Source organism: Streptopelia decaocto, assembly GCF_964273445.1.
Source record: "Streptopelia decaocto genome assembly, chromosome: 13".
In the NCBI taxonomy this organism is placed as follows: domain Eukaryota; kingdom Metazoa; phylum Chordata; class Aves; order Columbiformes; family Columbidae; genus Streptopelia; species Streptopelia decaocto.
The window spans coordinates 4,972,151-4,991,023 of NC_138668.1; the positions used below are offsets into that span (position 1 = coordinate 4,972,151).

Below are 18,873 nucleotides of genomic sequence, written 5' to 3' on the forward strand. Positions count from 1 at the left end.
TGTAACGAGCTAGCACAAGAAGACTAGGATGTGAATTGACAGCAGTAGGCAATAGGAATTGTGGGGTTTTGCCATAAATAACAGCTGACTTATTGTTAGGATTGGGGTTGTTGAGAGGGTGCTTTTTGCTTCGTGCAGGTGTGTTCTCAGTGTCTGTCTGTGGGGGATCTTCTTCCTTAGTCAGCATCTGGCAGCACTTTCCTCTTAGCCTGATTCTTTGCAGCCTGGCAAGAAGCACTTTCCAGGCCCTGGCTTCTTCGATTTAGCCTGGAATACAGCTCCCCAAGGATTGCCAGCCACTATCATTCCACCCTGATAGCAAGGAGAACAGACCCAGCTGTTCGTGTGGATTCACGTTTTAGGGTAAGGCACGTGCTTCAGTGTTACAACGCGCTGGAACTTCTCACAGCAGCTGCTTCAGCATGTCTTGGGTAGGAGATGCTCTCGATGGCTCTTAAAACTTTATATTTCACTTTTGTTCCTTTGAAATTGTCGTGGGGTGCAAATGTCCCAGATGTTGCTGTTTGGATGCCTTGATACCACGGATGTGCTTTCGGAACACGAAGCTGTTTGGATGCACAGCCGCCCTGTGCCCCAGTGTTGCAGGATTTTGGTCTCTGGTTCGCTGTTGAGGACAGTCCTGTGAACTGAATAGAGGAACCTGCCTGAGCTGTTGGAGTGTATCTTCTGGTGATGACCAGAAAAATCTCTTTGTGTAGTTGCAGGATGAATCTTTGGATGAAAACTTGTAGTCAGCTTTCCATGTATTTCAAGAAAGGGGGGATATTTTTATGTAGATTATGTAGATTGTCTGTAGAAACTGCCTGAATGACAGAATGGTGGAATTAATAACTTTTCAAAAATTTACTTTTTATGTAAGTTACTTACAGTAAATGCCTAATCTAACATACAATGTTAATTGAAATTTTATGCAAATTCTGATGAACTTATGTTTAATGTTAAATTTCACACTTTTTATTGTCCACTTGCTACTAGAGACTTTTCATATATTTCTGGTCCATACTTAGCTGGACTGTGTTATGTATTTACTTTCAGGCTTGATATGAAGAGCATTTTATCAGTGCAGACAAACCCTGGTTTAGGTTTTACATTCCAGAGGTCTGAATGGATTCTGCTGAAAGCCTGTCTAGAGGTGGATTTGTGTGGCTGTTTCTTTGAACTAAGTTTATTAAGGACTTTGTGGCTTGGCCTCCTTTCTGTGTTAGTCTGAGCAAATTAAAGATGGTTTCCTCATGTAGATTTCATTTACTGAATTTAATCTCTTGAGAGCGAGCTGTTGAAACGTTCAGTCAAGAATTCCTTCTGTCTGCACATTGTATCTAAAAAAGGACCACGAGAATTCTATTTGTGTAATGATACTATTGGAATAGGAAAAAGGGAACGGGATATTCCCCTCCATGTTACCCTCCATAGCACAGGTAAGCTTCACCTTTTAGTCTACAGAATTGTACTTTGCCTTTTCTATGTATTTGAAGTTTACAAGCTACTAAACAGACAGAAAATGGCTTGTAAGGACCAAGGGAAGGAAAATCAGGAAGGCTCGCCTAAACTGAACAAGAAAACAACTCTCTCTTCCCCTCTCTTTAACCTTTTAAAGAAATCTCTTCAAGCTGATCGCCTTTTTCCTGTTGTTAGGAAGGAACAGCAGCTTTAATCAACTGGTCTTACTTTTTGCTTTCTTTGCAATTGTACTGTTAAAAATGCAAACTCAGATTTGTGCTGAAGTTGCAAGTGCATTGTACTTCCTTGTGGTTTGTTGTGAGAAGTTAATTCACTGAGGTCTCTGAAAAAAATAAAAACCTGAACTTTCTATGTAAGTATTTAATCATGTGTTAGAAATGGTTTCTCACTTTTATGCAGTAGGGATATTTGGCTTTTTGATCTCTTTAACCATAAGGCAGGCTGTTACGGTGTTCCACAGCCTGTAATCATAAAGTAAAATGCATCTTTGGTGTGGTGTAGAAGCAGAGTTTGTAAAGCAGATAGTGAAAGGCACGCAGAGCTCTCGGGGAGGGTCATATCCAGTGTTGGAGATGGCGAATAAAAAAATCTATTGTCTTTCCACCCCAGTCATCCTTTGTGATTTTAATAGAGTGAAATGAAGTTTAGAGTAAATTATCTTTAATGGGTTAAAAGTAGGATAGGATTAGAAAACATGTCTTTCCATCAAGAAAAGAAAACAAACAGACATTAATGTGATTCTCATTAAACGCCTTTGTTTTCATGAATCAAAGCTATGAAAGTAAAGAATCATGCCAGCGAAATCGTTAATTTTCTGGAATAGTGAAAAAATGCTCATTTCACTTAATGTGGTGTGTTCTCTTCTTGAAATGTTTGCTCTGCGTTGGTTTTTCCAAAGCACCATCCAGACCCAGTCTCAGCTGGTGGGTGTCTTGAGGAGCTAAAGCTCCAGGCGTCCAGTTTGGGTCTCTCTGATCCAGGTGTGCGGGTTCCTCGTGCCTGTGCTGTAGTTGGGCAGGAATGAAACCCTTCACTTGCTAGTGCTGGTTTTTGGAGCTTGACAGCTTTATTTTATATTTATTCAACTCCTTCAAAAGTGAAGCTGGGCTTGGGCTGCTTTTACTCTTCTCACAGTCTGCCTTGCAGCAAAGCTTGTGACTGTGTCACTGCATCTTGATCAGCTAAAAAGCTAATTTTCTGTGAGACCTTAAGTTGATTAATTTTTCTGTGGTGTTGTGCAATTGCCAGATTTGATGCAAGAGGAAGAAAGGGGAAGCGGTTGGAGGCCACTGGGTTTGGCGCTGGCTCACAATTAGCTTGAGATAGCACGTGAAATTGCACCTTGACTGCCTGTGCGCCTGCTTGTCTTGGCATTGTGATTAATTCTGCAGATATTTATTTTACTGGCCACAGTTGGTCTTACTTAGGACTAGCAGGTGTTCCCATGTACTGTAGAATTTACCTTTCCAAATATCATGTGCAGCATTAAAATGATTTTTTTTCAAAACAAATTTTTCTCATTTCTTTAGTTGGGGAGGCACAGGTAAGCGAGGCATTTGCTTCTTTACTGTACTTGGCTTTTAAAATTATTTTGGTAAGGACTCTCATCCCTGGCCTTTAAAGAAACAAGACTCTCATAAGACAAGAATGTTTCTCATAGATTTACAGTGGGTTAAAAGACAGGAAACAGGGTTAGGAGTAAATGGTTGGTTCTCACAGTCCTGCCAGAAACCAGCGCTCTTGCAAATGCTCCCTTTTCCAGATCATTTCTAAATAATAAGGAGGCCAAATTGAACAAAATTAGTCAAATTTTAAATTAAACTTAGTTGAAAGGAGGAAGATTAAGATCTGGTAAGTGATAAAATGGCAGATGAAATAGCCTCAGTGCCTTGGCAATGGGAGAAGAAATGTGCCTGAGTAGAGGCACAAATACCAAGAGGCGAATGGTCTTTTAGAAAGTATTTGTTATAGAATGGGAAATCCTAAGCAGTAAATGACTATGTTGTGATATGAACTTTTGTTACTGTCAAATCTGAAATGCAGAGCGCTTGGAACTGTGAATATCTCAAGAAATGGAAGTGCAGTAGATGCATGGAAAGACATGAGGGATGATCAGAGGTGTGGAGCAGCTACTAAATAGAGGAGCTGAATTTCAGGAGATGGCCAATTTCTCTAGAATCATGAGTGACATAAAGAAGCCAAAGGTGACTTGTTCTTTTGTTAAAAAGCGTGCGCCCAGTGTACAGCATGGGGAATAAACGGCCAAATTTAAAATAAGCTGAAGTCCTTGTTTGTGTAGTGTGGTCACTGTGCCGTTGTTGTGTTCTTGCTGAGAGTGCAACGGAAAATAAAAGTGGCTTCAAAAAAGGGGTTGGCAGAGACACAGTGTGCCCATTGTTGGCAGAGAAGCCTCCAGCACAGGTTGCATCTAAGGTGCCTAAGCTACTGATAATATAGGGCAAGGGAATATATATGTTCTTTTCTCATACTCTATACATGAAGATTTGTGTCTGAGGATGCTGGGCTTGGTCGACTTTTTATTGAACTGATTATGGAGGTTTTGTAGTTCTCATGGTTTTAAATTTTTGTGCTGTTTACTGCTTGTCAGGTTGGGTGACAGGCTCAGCCCTTACAGGGGGTGTTGCATTCTTCTGATCTGGGATCCATATTGTCAGGACAGTTGTGTTCATGCTCAGGTGGGCACTGGTTTCCTCTGCTGACTCCAGTTTGACCACCTGAAGTTGTCACCCGCAGGCTGCTCTGAGCTCATTGGGACCATCTTTCTATCAGACATGGATAACTTGTTTCAGCTTTTTCTGGGAACTTGCCTTAATCCGTTATTGACGCAAAGAAATAGTTTAGGTTAAGTAAGATCTGTGGGTTGTGGGATTTTTTTTTTTTTTTTTTCATTGATGCTTCATTTTTTGAGAGTAATTAATTAAAGAGTGATCACAAGGGCAGGGGAGCCAACAGATTTGGACAACATTAGTGTCTGGAGCGAAGCAGTAGCAATGGGCACCTGGGAATGCTTATACAGGCTCAGCCTTTTCACATTCTGGGTTAATAACGCACAAACCTCTACATGCTCCAGGAGATGCCCCTTTTTGTTTCGGTTGCTACTGGGCATCTGACACCAGACGGACATTCTTCTACAGCTTGTTTTAATTATTGGGGAAAACACCAGGATGATGCAGTTTCCCTCAAGTTTAGCATTGGTCTCATTTAGTTTTCCATGATGTCATAATAGCTTTTTATTCTGCCAAAAAATAACTTTACTGGAACAAAATAAAAAAGTTACTACTCATTGCACCTGTTCTGTGGTACTTTAACTGGCCCAGAATGGCTTCTAGGAAAGGTAAATGCTGTTATTCTGAAAGGGTCATTATAGAGCTGCGGGTTATCCAAGCTCATGCTTAAATCTGCTTTCATTCTAAATGGCAGGGTAGTAATTTGAGGAATGATAACAATGTTAGGCTTGAAATCTGTGCTTCTTTCTGTGTCTTTTGTAAGTGATACTGTTGCTTCTTTGGAGTGTTTGGAGAAACATTATTAGAGGATGTCTCCAATGCACAATCTCTATAAATGTGGCAAGTTCTGTCACAGAATCAGTGCTTAGTGTTCAAGCAACTGATGAATGGCAAAATCTGCCAGTTTACTCAAGTAATGTATTCTAAAGCTTAATAGGCCTCTGTTTACATGAAACAGTGACCTTAAATAAATAACTGAAACAGCTTTCAAGCTTCAAAGGTTGTCCTTGGGTTTCCTTGCCAGTCACTTTGGTGTTCCAATTCTGTTTTCATACAGTTAAAATTTCTTCTGTGCTGTGTGAAAGACACATGAAGAAGAAACTGTGGATCTGATGAGTGTTGTCAAATGCACAAGTAAATGCATTTTGAAAAAAAAAAAAAAAAAATATATATATATATATATTCCTGTCTAATCTGCTTAGCATTAAAGGTCACATTGAAGTCAAAGTGCGTCGTTGTGGTGCTCGTTTCTCTTCCCCAGGCCTCAGCTGAATGCAGAGCACTATTCAAGATCTCTTCCCTGAAACTGAGAGTGCTTTAAACTTACCCGAGGTTTCAGAAATAGCTTGGTTAATTTTTAAGAGGTTTGCTTATTCTCTGGGTACGCAGATTCCTACAGCAGTGGCTGCAAACTGCAGTTGTCAACTGCCAGAGGGAGGCTAATGGCTGCTAAGCAGGGAATTTCTCCTGGGGCTTCTCCTCAGCTCTGCAAGGTAGCACTGTAATTTCTAGAATTAAAAATTCTAGGTAGGTTTTACCTCGTTGGAAACTAAATCCATGAGTTGTTTCTTGGACTTTATTTCTGTTTTGCTTTTCAAGTTTTGCATTTGCATGAGCATGGGTATTTTCTTGCTTTTGTCTTGTTCAGCAGTCCAGGTTTTCAGTCTTCAATGTTTAATACTACTTGTGAGAATAGCAATTTGTTCTCAAAATCAGGTGTCCTGGAGAAATTCAGGGAGAAAACTTGTCAGCTAACTCGAGAAAACTTGTCAAAAGTGTATATAGATTGCTTGACGTGTAGGAATAATTAGAGACGCAACTAATGTGTTTTGTTTTCTTTCCTTACTCAGGTCATGATTTTTGTTTTCTCGTGTCGTTCTCTTGAAGAGAGGAAATGATTGTAGTGGAACGTGTTACAAATAAGTCACTGATACGGAGCCTTCGCAGTTCAGAAACGTTCATAGAAGAGCAGATATAGCCCGTTTTTGTTTGTGTTCTGGAATCTGTCTCATTAAAAAGGGAAATAAAAATGACGACTTCGTCTATTAGACGGCAGATGAAGAACATTGTGAACAATTATTCAGAGGCCGAAATAAAAGTTCGAGAAGCGACCTCTAATGACCCCTGGGGTCCCTCGAGTTCATTAATGACTGAAATAGCAGATCTGACTTACAATGTTGTGGCCTTTTCTGAAATTATGAGTATGATCTGGAAACGACTGAATGACCACGGCAAGAACTGGCGACACGTATACAAGGCCCTTACTCTGTTAGATTACCTGATTAAAACTGGTTCTGAGAGAGTGGCGCAGCAGTGTAAAGAGAATATTTTTGCCATCCAGACGTTGAAAGATTTTCAGTATATTGATCGAGACGGTAAAGACCAGGGCATCAATGTGAGGGAGAAATCCAAGCAGCTGGTGTCTCTTCTGAAGGATGATGAGCGACTCAAGACAGAGAGGGCCCAGGCCCTGAAGACCAAAGAACGGATGGCTCAGGTGGCCACCGGAGTGGGGAGCAACCAGATCACCTTCGGCCGAGGCTCCAGCCAGCCAAACCTCTCCACCAGCTACTCAGAGCAAGAATATGGGAAGTCTGGAGGATCCCCGGCATCTTACCATGGCTGTAAGTACAAGCAAACACACAGAAAAGAAGTTTCCCTCTCTCTTTTCTTTCCAGAGATGTTATATTCTGATTTGCTGTTAGATGTGAGAAGAAATGGTGCTGGCTAAGAGGATGAATATTCTGACTGCGAGGACTTTTTGCAATGGCTGAGTCTTTATAGGTCTCCTCTGTGGCACTAATGTCTCTTCAAATGACCAGTTAAATGTTTGTTTTGGAGAGGATGTGTGTGTTGATATAAACCAATTTAAAAAGCAGTTGTTTACTGTCAGTTCCCAAAGGTAGCATTGTTGAGCTGCTTTTGTGACCGTATTCCAATGTCTGATGTGATAGGCTCCCAATCTCAGTAGGGAGATTCTTAATGGATTTGTTTGTTTCTAGTTTTAAAAGGAGTCCTTGAATATTTGTTGTGTTGAGGGTTGTTTTTGTTAAGAATAATTCAAGAAAAAAAGGAGAAATACAGAGTATTTCATGGATCCTTTTGCTAGATATTTTCTTTAGGTTGCTGCTATTTTATTTTTAGGAAAAATATTGGTATTTAATTTCCTTGTTAGTTGTTAGAGTAGTAACCCTTTGAATATGTCAGTATTTGTTTAGACTATCACATTTGGCATGCAAGTATCAGTACTACATACTACATTTCATTCTTTAAAAAAACACAGTGTTGCGGAAAGAATGGATTCTTCATAGCACTGCTTGGGGGAGTTCCCTGCCATGTTAGGAAGAGCCCTGATTTGACACTAAATCCTTCTTAATATAAGTAATGATCTGATGAAAGCTGCTTTGGCTGGAATGTCAGTGGTTGTGGTCTAGTTCTGAAGGAAAAGTCTTTTCTTTAAATGAATGCTTATAGTGTATGGAGGGCTGTAACTGAGCCAGGGTGGTGAATCAATTGAGCACCAGTTTTAAGAATCTGAAGTTTGTCATGTCCTGTCTTCCAAAGCGCTTCTCAAATTATAAATATATGAATGGTGTCACTAGCTCTGACATGTACAGACGTTTTCTGCGGAAGGCAGGAGGAGGCAGCAGGACAAATCAAGCCGGGATGAAGAAAATCTCTGTGCAATTGAAGCTATGGAAATGAGCAGGAAAACTTTTTTTTTTTTTTTTTTTTTTTTTTTTTTTTTTGAAAGGAAATGCTTTTAGGAGCATGAGGTTTCCAGGTATGAAGATTTTTATTTTGTCTTTTATTTAACAGTGAAATAACAAACACGTTAGTTTTTCTGTAATAACCATGCTTAAGCATTGATTCAAGTGTGAATAGTTAAAGAAGAACATGTATATTATTATCAGTACGATAACATTTCTTCTTTAGACTTCTGTTGCCTACAACAAAAATTCTTAATTTAGTCGATAGCTTGAAGTGTTGTTGGTTAAAACTTAGGACTGAAATAATAGTCACTAAGGTATGCTGAGTGCACCTTTGGTTTGTTCCACAGGGTGATTTCTTCACCAGCTCTTAACTTTAATTAGTGCAGGTCACTATTGTTTGTCATGTCAAGTACCACTAGCGTCCCTCACAGCAAGGGTTGGGCAGTGCAGGTGTATTTCTGAATTGCTGTCCCTTGGACGTTTTAAGAATTTTGATGGGGGACTAGATGTCGAGAAACAAGTTCAGTTATTCTTTCGGTATGAAGGGTTGATTTACTGGTTATTCTCATTTGCCTGCATCTGATTTTGCTGTATGCCTCTATTTGCAGGGTTGCTTTTGAGGTAATGATTTCTTAATCCTTTTTTCTCCTCCCCCATAAGCATGTACCTAAGAAGCTTTATAAATCTCAGGCTTTTTTTTTTCTTTAGATTCTTCCTCTGTTGTAGATTCTCCTGGACTTGATTTTTGTCTATCAGCAAAAATACAGATGATTGTTAATTTTTATGATCTGTATCTTTGGAAATTTTAATATGTTTCTTGTATGGTTTTACTGAGTATACAGAGCAAACCAGCACCTCACAAACAGCTGTGCTAAGTGCTTCCCATAATGGAAAACTTTGTGTAGAGATTTGTCCTTTATCCTGGGAAACAAGGAAGGAGTTTCATCAAAATCCAGACATTTAGTGTCCCATAAATGTAAGGTTATTCTTGCGTGTTCTAAATTTAATGAGAAAGATGCTTTTCATTATTTGAAGTGAAAGAGCTTGTATCCTTCGCGTTTTCTTTCATTCTCTAATGATACCCTCCTTTTGTTCTGAAAATATGGATTCAGTAAAATATATAAAAGGACTTAAGTTATGCTTAGCTCTTGGGAAATACTCTCTTTATGACAGTTCTAAGATGCAGTTGCTGTACTGTGTATTCTGGTAGAATTGTCTTTTGTTCCTCTGAGCCTTTGAAGAGGAGATCAGAGGCATGTAGATCTGCAACCTATAGCATGAGATTTGCCTATTAAAAATATGTACGTCCACCCTCTTTGCTAAATATTTAGCATGTCTTATTAACATTCAAATATAAATAAAGTTTGGAACAATGTAACAGCCTTTTTACCAACATAGCTAAGTGGAATATTTCATCTCTCAGTGATGAGAGACGAATCTCTGATTGTGTGATCTCTCAGTGTTTTCTTAGCACATTTTGCTTTTCCTTGCTAGAGGCAGTGGGTGAGGATTGCAGATTTTGAGAATTCTTAGCTGAATGCATTCCACTAAATTGAAAAGATCGTGTTTCATTATTAAATATCCTCATTTTTAATACTTTCTTGCAGAAGAAAAGAAGCCTGAGCTGGCTGAAAGAGCTTAGTAGTTTCTCCAGCACAGATCACTAGGGGAACAAGTAACTTCCAGTGGATAATGTGTTGGGATTGTACATGGGGGATCTCTTCCCCCTTTTGTCAATTACTGCAAATGCGACATTGGAGAAGTCAGGGACCCTTTTTTGTTTGGTTTCTTCACAGTGTTGAATTAGCTGCACAGCGTTGGCTGTAAACACTGCAGTGCTCAAACTGCTGCTCTCTTCTTGCTGCTTCAGTGAATGTGCAGCCTCATATCTGACAGTGGCTGTTAGAATTGGGGTTTTGTATTTGACGTTGGGCCAGAAAGGTTTTTCTTGTAGAGCTGCTGGTCTTCGTGTCCCAAGTTTATCCTTTATGAAAAAATAAAAGCATCATTGAGAGCCTGTGTAGTGTGGGAGACTTCAAGATGGAAATGGATCTCTTGACTGATGTGCCATTGTCCCTCACTGCTGCATGCAGGACACAGGGGCAAATAAAGACATTTTCCCTGTTTCCTTGTAGATATTTTAATCTCATCTCTAACAATCATTTAGAAATGGTGGAAAGTGAAATGGTGAAGCATGATAGTTTTTAATAAAATCCTTTTCCCCAAAGCTTTGCCTCAATGACTCTGTTGGACCTGAAGGTCTCGGTGCTGTAAAGCTTGGAATAATTCTAGGGACTACATTGTGGCATATGAATACTACTGACAGTTGAAGCAAACATTTGTGAACGTATTAGTATGTTTTTGCTATCTAGTCCTGTAATTTTTAAGTGGAAACCAAGAGAGATACTATAAAGCTAAAAGCAAAAATAAAGCTTCTACCAACCTCCATTTTATCAACAATTTCTGCCAAACTGGGGACAATGCGCTGTCTTCCAGCTCTAAGCCAGGGCCGTTGATGTTCAGATTAAGAGCTATTAAATATTCCATGACAAACTACATCAGAGTTTTTATTTATTTTGGAAAATGTGTAAATTGTATGGAGTTGCAAGAAATCTGATATGAGGTTTTATTTCACATTAAGGGAATGCTCTTGTGTGGTGCTGAAACAAAACCTACTGGGGAGAGGAAGGAATACGAGGTCAATATTTGAAATCTTTTGGAGCAATAGTTCCCCACTCCTAATCTGGCTTTGCGTCTAAAGGTTGTCTTTATGCTACATGTTAGTCACCCAGTTTTGAAAACTGGAGCCTCTTGTTCCTTGCCTTGTTTCATCTACAGCTGCCAACGACCACTTAAATAGGATTCTGGATTTATGGCTGCATGGGGAAAAGTAGGGTGTTCTTAATATAGACCTCTTAAGTCTGAACTGCAGTGCTGTTTACAGCCTGGGAGTGCATTTGTTAGAGCTACTAGTCTTGATAAAGTCCTTCATCTAGTAACTATCTTTTAAAAACATTTTTTCAGAAGGGGCTCACGCAGGAGCATTACTCTGTTGTTACACCCAAGTCATCAGCACGACAGAAGTGTCACCCACGGGCGCTGCTGTGAGGCAGGCGGCTTAGACTCTAAACTTTGGAGTATCTGCAAAATGCTGTGCTCGAGCACCTCGGGCCTGCAGAAGCTCTTAGGAGATGGGGCATGAGTGTAGGAACTTGGATTACAGGCTAGACATGAGGAAGAAATTCTTTACAATGAGGGTGGTGAGAGCCTGGCCCAGGTTCCCAGAGAGGTGGTGGATGAACCATCCCTGGAGACATCCCAGGCCAGGCTGGACGGGGCTCTGAGCAACCTGAGCTGGTGAAGATGTCCCTGCGCAAGGCAGGGGTGGCACTGAGTGAGGTGGGAAGGTCCATCCAACCCAAACTATTCTATGATTCTGTTATATGATTCCCTTGTTCTTTCTCAACTATTGTGGAGCAGGTTGTCTTGTCTTCAGGAGACCCATCCAGGATTGTCACAGTTGAGCTGTGGCTCCTCGGGAAGTGATGGCTGCTGCAGCTTCTTGTGGCTGGGGTGGCTACGGGAGTCAGAAAATGGGTGGAAAAATCTTCTACCTGGAGGGAAGTGACTGAGAAAGCCAATTCCTTGGCACCCCTGCCACCAGAAGATAGTGTGTTTGAGTTAGTTTCAGCTTTGAAGGAACCTCAGACAATGCTGCTCCTCTCCCTGTACTGCCTTCATGTTTTAAAACCAAATTTACTGAAGCCTCGCTTTTCAAAGAGATCAAATCCTATTTTGCCTAAACCAGGACCTGTTTGTGTTGAGTTGTACACATGTCATTTTCCATGCCCATCTGCTGCTTTGGGTTTGGTTGCACTTAGAAATGTTGGCAGAGTGAGACCGGTGTGTGTTTTAATGCCCTGATTTCACGTACACAAACAGGGCAGAGTTGGGAGCAACACAGCATTGCACAGTGTGACCTGATTTCCGAGAGCACTTTGGCCGGGGGTGGGTGGTTTGCCTGAGAAATCAGATTCGTTACCCCTACAGCCTATTTGAGAAAAGATTGGTGAAAGACTGAGAGGGGCTTTTATGGATCTTGTGAAATGCCAAGTCTGTTAACCTTACCTGTAAAGATTTTGTGAGCAGTTTCTTTTAGCTGAAATGATGAGTTTTTGTATTGCAGTGATTATTCACATTAAGTGGACTCATCATTTTAAAGCAGTTTCATGAAGCGTCAGCAAATTTGTGTTCACTTGTCTGTTTCAGTTTTGTCTTCTCTTTTTCTTGGAGTGGAAAACAATTCAGAGGAATTGCTAATGTAGGTTTGGCATTATAGGAAATTCAGGATACTCTTGTTTTTAAAGTTTTCTTACCTGTTCTGCATCTTTGCGGGGTGGAATATATCTCTGACCTTCCATCTTAAGGAATATATGATGTACCATCCAACAATGAACCTGGATGAGCTGCATGGATAATTTCTATAGTTTGAGGGGTAAAAGGAATTTGGTAGATTACTGTGTTATCAGTCAGATGTCACTTGACAACTTGATTTAATCCTCTCATACTTTTGTTTTTCTGTTGCCCTGAGTAAAGGTGGGAGGTGCCAGGGGTTTAACCAGGCTTCTGTAGTTGCAATAAATTGTCTATTAAGATGAGTGTGGGGATCGCTTGAGAGAAAAAAAAAAGTTCTTTAACCAAACAAACCTTAAGGGTTTGTTCAGCATTAAATTAATTTCAGAAGTGCTCTGTCTGCTTCAGTGCAATTAGAAATCATGCAGTGAGGCTGATCAGCTCCACCTTGTCACATTAATAGGTGCTATTAATTCTCTTGTGTATGAAAGATCTCATTAATTCCCAACGGAAAGGTGGATTACACAATTCCTTCTAGATTAAGCAGTTTGCACGTGCCCTTTCATAGTTAGAGAGGTTAGATTGGCTTTTTGAAAGTATCCCACCTTTATTTGAATAGCCTGTCATTTAAAGACTAACAAATGGGATCTCTCCTTGGTTCCCAAGTGAATTGCTTTCAGTTTCTAAGTTCTTACTTTGATATTGTTCTAATTTTTCCAAGTCAGCTTTGTTTTTGTCTCCTTTTGTAGGCATACTGATGAAGGAAGCAGCTTTTCTTTCTGAACAGATGTGACTAAGAACTGAAATCTGTTCTTAAGAATGCCACCTGCAAATTACAAAGCAGGGACTTATTTTCCATGGCACTCTGTGCCATCACTTGGTGTAGGGTGACATTAAAAAAAAAAAGCAGCACCAAAAATCCAAGCACATGCTTCTGAGTGAAAATACCTGCTCTGATTTTGATGCTGGGACTGGTTTTTATCATTATTGTGAGCAACAACTCTGCTTTCTAGCTGTGTGCTGTAAATACGCTTTAACTCGCTAACCTAACCAAACCTGTAGCCATCTACGGAGGCCTTTTAATAGAGCCAAAATATAGTAAATTACCAATAAATACAACTGAAAGACGTCATAGCCTGGCCTAGAGACAGATGGTGGAGTGGAATCCTGCTTTAGAGATTAACTGAGGTTGGAAATGATTTCCCCGCCCTGCAGCTCCAGTCTGGTTGAGGAGCCAGCCTGGTCCCCGATCCCGGCAGTAGATCCCATGCACTTGCTTCTGGGCAGCCTAGGGCAGCTGATCTCCAGATTTTCAAAGCAGCACCAAAGCAGGGCTGAACGGGTCCAAATGGATCTATTGAGTCCCATCTCACATAAACATCTGAGTTAACTGTCATGTGCTGTGGGATAAGAGATTCTTTGTGTGGCAGCTGTTCTAAGGCAATAAACTTTATGCCGGATCCTTTCAACTCAACCATTAATACAGGATGAGGCCAATATAGGAGGGCAGTTAAAACACTGCAGGAATTCAGGAGTGAAGTTGCTGGATAAAATATGTCAGATTACTACCAAAACCAGTTTGTCGTATTTCCCGTAATCCTTTTTCAAAAAATGTACTGGCAGCTATTTAATGTACATGGTTTTACAACCGCTGCAGGAGTTTAAATGTAAAATAGCAACATTTTTATAAATGTTTTTTAATGTGAGGATGTTTTTTAATGGGAGGCCTAAGGAAGAATTTCAAATTGACACCCCCCCACCCCCCCTTTTTTTTTTTCTCAAAAGGAACTCTGAATTTCTATTTAGAGTTAGTAAAACCAAGTAGAATGAATTGCTGGAAAGCCCAAAAGTGAGACCCCTTATTGTCTGTGTCCAGCCCCTGGGGTTGCTGAGGACCAGTCGCTGTTTGGAGCTCGGCCAAAGCAAAACCTGTGGGGCTGGGGTGAGGACCTGCCGTGGGAGGGCGAGGGGGATGCTTGGGGTGGGATCCAACCCCTGCTGCTTCTTAAATGCACAAAATGCTGCGTGCTGGTAAAAGCTGGAACTGGTGACTACTTTCAGTAAGTACTTCTTCATGTGGGAAATGGGAGAAAAAACAATGGTTAACCTATTTCACATAATTTTAAAGTCATTTTACCATCAGCTTCCTAGTTGTTATGGAATGTAGTAATGTTAATAGAGATGGAAAAACGTGCAGGAAATGACAATTGCAATTAAAGAAACAAGAGCAGGAGGTACCTGCCTGATCGTGGTCCAGTCACTGTCTGTTCTCAGGTGACTTTTGCTGTCCCATTTGTATGCGCAGCCACTTTCCTCCTATAATTCTTGCTGGAAAGCTGCTTCTATTTGTATCTCAAATTTATTCATGGTCAATTTATACCATTGGATCCTGCCCTTTATCTTATAGCTTTTCTCACTCCGTAATATTTGCAAGTCCGATGTATTTAGCAACCCTAAACTGCTCAGTGCTCTTTTTGCGAAGATAAACACGTAAAATATTCTTTGTGCTCAGAAGAAAGCGTTTCCACATCCATTTTGTTTGGAAATAACCTGTCTTGGGTGTAACTGCCTAGAATTGCATTTGGTATGTTAGATGAATTCCGACTGACACTTTGCAGTAGTGCTGCTGTCAGTAGGAGCTGTACGATGTTGGTGGCTGGAGTTGTGTGGTTTAGTACTAAAGAAAATTCTTTACATCTCTGTCACTTCCAGTCAATGGCCCCAGTTAGTAAGAGATTGCCATCAAATGTTTTTTCTTGCTCTGTATCGTCCCATTTCTATTGTTCCCTTCTCAGTCGTCTCTTTTTCTGAATATTCCTGTTTCTCCCTCTAGTTTGACAATTTTTCTTAGCATTATCTTTGCATTTTCACATGACCTCTTGCATTTCTTTATTACATAAAGCCTTAAAGCCAGTTCTTGAGAAGCTGTTGGTGACAGGCAGGGTGGTGCGATCTCTTCTTCAGCTGGTTCTTGACCTGTTCCAGTTCTTACGTGACCCTCTGTTTAACAGTAACATCCGATTTAGCATCATCAAGTACTTCGAGTCCAGATAGATTAACTTTACTACTTTTCCTTTTGACTGAAAAATCAGAGAAGGATCTCAGTTTTCTGTCATGGGCTACCTTGTGGTAATCTCATGTTGAGTTTTATCCTGTTTTCTTTTTATTAATAATTCTCTTTATTTTCATATTTTAAGAATATTCATATTTTACAAACACTTCAAGGTTATGTTTTCCATACTGTCAGGCATCCTCTTATCTGATGCCCTGTTTATTCCTACTTTAAGTCTGTAATATATTGGAGAGCATGTCTGTGGCTCTTGGACCAAAAAGTACTCATGAAGTGGGCTAAATTTAGAGACCTTATATGAGCAAGTTTGAAAAAATAATAGAATTGAGGTATGAGGAACATCTTTATATGAAGTTAAGGAGCTTGTCCGGTTGGCATGAAAACTTCAGGATCAGCACAATGTAGAATGAATTGTTCTGGGTGATTAATTAATTTATTCCATTAGAAAGGGAGTGGGATGGGACGGCACGTTGGGCATGTGGTGGAAAGGAAAGGACATTTCTCATTTACCCAGAGTCACCTTCTGGCTGCTGGATTACAGAGAAAGTTGCGCTTTTTATTTTATGCCATTCTGGCCTAAAAGTTGGGGGAACACAAGACTGGGAAATAACTTTGAAGATTGAAGTAGAGACTGAAAAAGTATTTTTAAAAATTACAGTTTGGCAATCTAATTTTTACACTCTTAGCTGAACTATTAAGAAACAACATGATTTCTTTGAGCTTGACATCATAGTTTAAAAATATGGTTCCTTTTTATTAAATGTCAGTGTATATTTTTGCCAAACTAATTATCATCCCAACCATTCAATACAAACTTCCTTGCCAAGCTAAAATGTCTGTATAAATGATTTAGATGCTAGAGAATTATTGGAGGGAGAGATGGGGGACAAAAATTGTTTAATTACTGTATAGTGACAGAACTGTTAGTGTTGTCCCATTCAGATGGGAATTTCTGCGTGCTACTGTAGTGAAAACATCAGTAGAAGAATATTTGTGTATTGAGAAATTGTGTATTTTAGCTGTTGAGCTTGATTGTTCTTAGGGAGGAGTGGAGGAGATTACCAGCTGCTATTATTCTGTTCTTCATCCAAAGAAAGACCAACCAACAACAAAAACCAAACCACCCTCTAACATATATACCAGACTTTTTTTTTTTTTTTTAAACAGAATGACACTATTTTTGTGAATTTTGGGTATGAATCGCTGGCTTGTTGCTCTCGGAGCCTGCCTGGCGGTTCAGAATAGTTCTTTATCTGCCCCATTAAGACTGTATTATTTTACAGAAGAGTGGGTGGTATCCAATTTTACCCTGGTATTGGCCAACTCCCAGCAAATTCTTACTGACATTGAAAGATGTAAGAAATACCAACAAATGTTTTCTGGAATGATCAGTTCTACAGTTTTTGAAGTCAATGTCCCACCCCTGAGGCCCTGATATGCTAATACAGGGTATCCAGCGTTCATTGGTGATACTCCTTGATATTACGACCCCAGTAACACAAAAAGCCATTGTTTTCCAGGGACATTTTTGCTTTAAAGCCATCAAACTGTCTTGCATGGTTCTCTCTGCTTCATTGTTCCGACTCGTTAACCTTGGCCTTGGTACCAGTTTTATCTTGGACAGTCCATGGATCTGCTGGTGGTCAGTGGCCCTGGCACCTGGGGGACCTGTTGCTGCGCTGGGGTGCTCTGGTCAGAGAAATAATCAAGCCTGTAGTATTTTTTTGTTGTTTGGTGTTAAATTTGCTGGGTTTTGTCTCCAACAGCTACATCCCCTCGAGTTTCCTCGGAGCTCGAGCAGGCCCGGCCCCAGACGAGCGGAGAAGAGGAGCTGCAGCTGCAGCTGGCGCTGGCCATGAGCCGGGAGGTGGCGGAGCAGGTCAGTGCTCGAGTAGGTTTGCCATAGTCTCCATGCTTTGATTGTTCAGACAACAGTCCTTTTTTGGGGTGTTTTGGGGTTTTGGTTTTTTTTTTTTTGTTTTTAATGGCAGCTTGGCTTTGCTCTGGGTGGAATGGGGGGAGAGAAAGGCCATTTTGGGAGATGTTGCTATTTTATTTTATTTATCTCATCTCTTTTTAAAGTAACTGCAGCCTCTGAGCTGTTGAGACTAGTGGGAGACAACAGTCACTTTGCAAGGAGACTCGGTGTAGGAGGATGTTAATCATCACATTACTGAAGATATTTTCAGTTAGGAAGAACTGAGAATGTGACTAGTCCTGAGAAACCTGAGAAACCTTCGTTAATAGGGCAAGCATAAGAAATGTCAGTGAATTCTGATTGCAATGAAATTTTGAATGATCTTCTCATTCAGTGAGGTAGTCTGGAACAGAAGGGTGACTTGACACAAAGTACTAGACTATATAAAGAACCTGGTTTAAAATAACTTGGCTCCTAATCTATCACAAGAGTTATATTACTCTGTTAATTCTTAGGAGGTTCATTCTGAATTTGCTGTAAATGCTGTAATTGTGGGTAAAGTTTAATGCATATATATATATATATAACAAAGCTGTTGAACCTCAGCTATGAGTGAAAATTCAAGTCAGCCAGCTGAGTGTCTATAACATTTTAGAGGCTTCCTGTGACAATTCGAACTTGCTGTTCTATGTTAGACATTAGTATCGCTGTGCTTGGAAAGGGAAACTATCACCCAGTAAGCTTTGTCATTATTGAGCAATGAAGTTAAAGAAAATAAAAATCAGAATCTAACAGTTGAAATAGCTTTAAAAATTGCAAAGGAAATACCAGCTAGGGAATTAGTCAACTTCTGAAAGACATGATGCAAGCAAAGATATTTAAAAACCTGCAAAATACGCATGGAGTTGGCTGAATTAATTCACTTAGCATTCTTTATACCAGTTGTATCAGATGTGGAAGGAAGCTGACAAAAGCCAGGAAATGCGAAGTTTAAATCTCTGTATCCTTCAGTGGTGATCTGAATGTCCAAAAATATTACAGTAATTTAAAGATGGGATATTTACTTCTGTAGTGCTTCTAACATTTTAACTGAATTTTTGGCAAGAATGTTTCATTTATACCTTTGCCATTAGGAGCAAAACAACACAAGGGTAAATTGCAGTCACCAAACTGGCTGTTGTTATGATCACACTGGTGTTACAGGCTCAGGGTGCTCCTGACTTCTATTTGAGACAAGAACCACAAGAAATATTTTTAACCTCAGCTTGTGTTATGTACAAATTACATGAAATAATGCTGGCAATCCCACTGTGTGGTCTAGGCTCAGCGCATTCTAGGCTCAGCACAGTCTAGGCTCATGGTCTGTATCAACAGTGTTGATTTCCTTTGCAGGAGGAGCGCCTCAGACGCGGAGATGATCTGAGATTACAGATGGCTCTGGAGGAGAGTCGCAGAGACACAATTAAAATTCCCAAAAAGAAGGAGGTAGTGCCTTCGACTAAGAAATTCCTGGTTATGCTGCCAAAAGCTGAAATACAGTAACACAAACTAGCTTAATACTGAGCTCTTTAATGCTTTTGGGATTGCTTT

At 40.1% G+C, this 18,873-nt stretch overlaps 1 protein-coding gene across 2 annotated transcripts in view; it reads left to right on the forward strand.

Moving 5' to 3' along the window:
- The window catches only part of EPN2 (epsin 2), a 45,565-nt gene that overhangs the window by 15,138 nt on the left and 11,554 nt on the right, over positions 1 to 18,873 (forward strand). For both annotated transcript variants that reach the window (XM_082064849.1, XM_082064850.1), the window contains exons 2-4: positions 6,080 to 6,853; positions 17,132 to 17,244; positions 18,676 to 18,768. In XM_082064849.1, the coding sequence (XP_081920975.1) occupies positions 6,259 to 6,853; positions 17,132 to 17,244; positions 18,676 to 18,768 (801 nt within the window). In that variant the 5' untranslated portion in view covers positions 6,080 to 6,258. The remainder of the gene's footprint in view (positions 1 to 6,079; positions 6,854 to 17,131; positions 17,245 to 18,675; positions 18,769 to 18,873) is intronic.